Source organism: Cryptomeria japonica, chromosome 3 (genome assembly GCF_030272615.1).
Source record: "Cryptomeria japonica chromosome 3, Sugi_1.0, whole genome shotgun sequence".
Taxonomy (NCBI): Eukaryota; Viridiplantae; Streptophyta; class Pinopsida; order Cupressales; family Cupressaceae; genus Cryptomeria; species Cryptomeria japonica.
The window spans coordinates 474679491-474682796 of record NC_081407.1 but is presented as its reverse complement, the minus strand read 5'-3'; the positions used below and the strand labels follow the sequence as shown (position 1 = coordinate 474682796).

General features: G+C 36.6%; 1 protein-coding gene across 1 annotated transcript; it reads left to right on the top strand.

Annotated features, from left to right (window-relative positions):
• The first annotated feature begins 403 nt into the window (after nucleotides 1-403).
• Nucleotides 404-820, top strand: LOC131029564 (uncharacterized). The gene has a single exon (XM_057960074.1). The coding sequence runs from the start codon at nucleotides 404-406 to the stop codon at nucleotides 818-820; it is 417 nt and encodes a 138-aa protein (XP_057816057.1).
• Nucleotides 821-3306: the final 2486 nt, after the last annotated feature.

The following is a 3306-nucleotide window of genomic DNA, read 5'->3' as shown; positions in this document are numbered from 1 at the left end:
AGTTAAAATCAAAGAAGGTTTGTAGGTATTGGGTGATACTGTAGCTCAAAAATCTATTTTATGGGGATATTTTAAATCTTTTCAAGCCATAATGTAGAGAAGAGAGAGGATCCCCAAAGATATTGTTGAAAAATATGAGAACATAATCTATTTTATGATGAATAAAGATCAATGACACATGGAGGTATTTGAGCCTAGAATTTTTTGGATCATGTCCATGGGGTATGAAGTGGATGGAAACACTCTTGATGCATATGCTCAACACTGGTTGAGTAAACTGGTGGATGAGAAAGAGGAGAGGTTTGATACATACAAAGAGAAAGATCTTGACTTGCATAAGAAATTTACTAAGGCGACAAGGAAAAGGAAAGTTAGAAAGGAAGTTGAAGAGCTTTCTAAACAAATGGGAATATCAAAAGAAGTTGTGCAAAGGGATAGAGAGAAAAATATACTGAAGGAGGAGGACATGGAAAATCCTAAGAAATTAAAACCAATGTCCACTCCTCCCAAACAATCCAAGCCAAGGCAATCCCTATCTACACCTACCTCTGGTTCTCAGAATCCTATTCCTCCACCCAAGCCTCAAGACAAGTCAACCAGTGGTGTAGAGAAAAGGAAGAAGGAGAAGCCACAAAGAGAATATGTTGCAACCACTACTGAGGATGTAGAGACTAAATCTGATGAAGTAGTGAAAGAGGTAAAGAAGACAACCACTTATGCAAGAGTTGTGAAGAAGTCACAATCCGGTGGAGCCCAGTCATCCAAGAAGCCAAGAGCTAAAGCTGAGCCATCCAATAGAGCCAAAGTGAGAAAGAAGTAGAAGTCATAATTGGATGAAGCTCTGAAGTCAGGAAAATTGGAAGGTAATTATGTAGTTTTTCCTCCAAAGGCAGTAAATGAAATAATTGATGAAGTGATAAAATAGGGAAACTTGAAAAATGTGCCTATATATTATGAGAATTATGATGATAAAGACCAGAGAGCTATTGAGGAAGCAATTATACATTATATGAATATTTATAGAAAAACCTTGATTGAGCTATCACCTCTGATTCTGAAGGAATTGTATGACATTTTGGATGCAAGAAGGCATGCAGCCAGTTTAGAGGATGAAAGAATAAAGGAGTATGTATTAGTGAATTTATCTTCTATGATTTCTAAAGTTGAGGTTGTTAGACTGTTAAAGCTTTCAAAGGAGAGATTTAGAAGCAAGAAGAGAGTCAATAAACTTATGCTCGATAAAATAGATGAAGTGACCAAAGAGACCGAAATTTTTTTTGATAGATCAAAGGTATGATGTGAATCCGGCACATGATGACACTCATCTAGGAAAGAAATTACAAGATACATCTATTTTGTAAGTGCATGCAATCGCTCCTAATGTACAAAAATATCAATCTTCTGAGAAGGGCATCCCAACAGACAAGACCAATGTGCATATAGAAGTTGATGATGATAGTGCTAAGGTTGATATCTTCGGTGAAGCTGAATAGGATTCTCTAGTGATAGAAGTTGTTTCAGAGAAGGTACCTGAGGAGATAGATGATACAGAGAAGGGTGAAAAAGATGCAAGTGCATAGGTCGCAGGAAAGGAGAAAGGAGAGGAGAAGGATGATCAGGCTCCAGTGATAGTGGCAAGAGACACTGTAGCTGACAAAGGAAAACAAATTGCTACTGATTCAGATGATTTTTCTCAAGGGCCTATTGACCTAAGTTCTCTATCTCCAATTCAGGCATTGAAGCTAGCAACTCTCGTACAAGAAAAGGCCAGTGAGGACTTACTCAAGTTCCATATTGCAAATAAAGAGTTAATAACATTGGCAGGAGATGTTTTGGAGAAAATTTTGCCATCTTTCAAACCAAACACACCTGATAACCCCTCCAGTTATCTTAGGAGTATGTTGAATTTTTATATATTTGGAGAAGGCAACAAATACTAAAGTTTTAAATCAGTTTAATGCTATGAGGCTGAATTTTTTTTTGAAGATGATTGAGGTTGATAGGCTGAGCTTAGTAACTACCATGAAGAGTATTCAAGATGCATTAGATGAAGGTGGTCATATATACAAGTCATGTCTAATTTTGCCTAACTTTACTATAAACATTGACAAGAAAATAAGATAATGTGAAGGGTAGCTTGGTAGCATATCTCAGTCATATGCACCCCAATCAGTCCTGGCTAGCAATTTTGAACCACAAGTTTTGAGTATATTGGATAAGCTTAAGAGAATAAAGCAAGAGAAGGACACAATTTTGGGTAGAGTAGGAGAAGTGAGGAGTCTTATCACTCCCCAGATAGATTCTCTGATGAGTAGTATGCAAGATGCTAAGGATGATCTAAATAAGAGTGTTCCAATAGACAAAAGATGAGCAGAGATGCACACTTATATTTTTAGTGGGATCACTAGCATTTTAGAGAGTTTGAAGAAGGAATGGGATAACCACTTTCTGTCCCTAAGGACAATATTTGCATATATCTTCAAGTTTTTATTAGTAACTATACATACCCTTGTATATAGGTTTTGGCGGATTTCTATCTTGGGTATTGTTGTCAAAGGGGGAGAGAGTGGAGTGAAAAATGGTACCAATTCTTAGGGGGAGCTTGTAGACTCTTAGAGAATTTTGGTCTTGAGTGTACAGTTCATTTTTCACAGTGTTGCCATCAATGCCAAAGGGGCATATTGTTGGCAAGAGACACTATTCTGATGAAGATTGATGCATGAGAGATGTTCAGGAGTTGTCATTGATGGCAACCTAGTCCAGAAATTACATCACATTTATATAGATTTGATTTACCAAAAGTCATATTGTTCATGAGGCATAAGCTTGGAAGGTGGAACACAATAACCAGTAGAACATGTGTACAATATGTATATCTTGATTCTAATTGTATAATTTTAGTTGTGGTGATAAAGGTAGATGATTCTAGATTCGAGGAAAACTATTCAATAATCTTGATATCCAGTGTTGATTCATGAGCAAGATTAAAGGTTTGATATCCAGTAATTCAGTTAGAGCAGAGCTATTTTGGTGTAACGTGTGTTGCGGAATCTTAGGGTTGATTTTGGTGATTGGTTTTGTGTTCAAGGAGATTATGCCAACTTGTATCAATCTTGTTATCATATGTTTAGGTCCGCATATGGATTTGTGGATGGATTGAGCTGACTTAAGGTTACACATTTCATGTTGCGTGTTATGAGGTTTTTGAAAGCCGACATGGAAAAAGATTCATTTTGTTGGTGTGGATATATAAGATCAATTTGGGTGAACATTTTCATGTATGAAATGAGTATGAGAAGTCTATAT

Excerpts from the sequence above, each read along its gene's own strand:
- LOC131029564 (XM_057960074.1), top strand. The coding sequence starts at position 404 with ATGGGAATATCAAAAGAAGTTGTGCAAAGGGATAGAGAGAAAAATATA.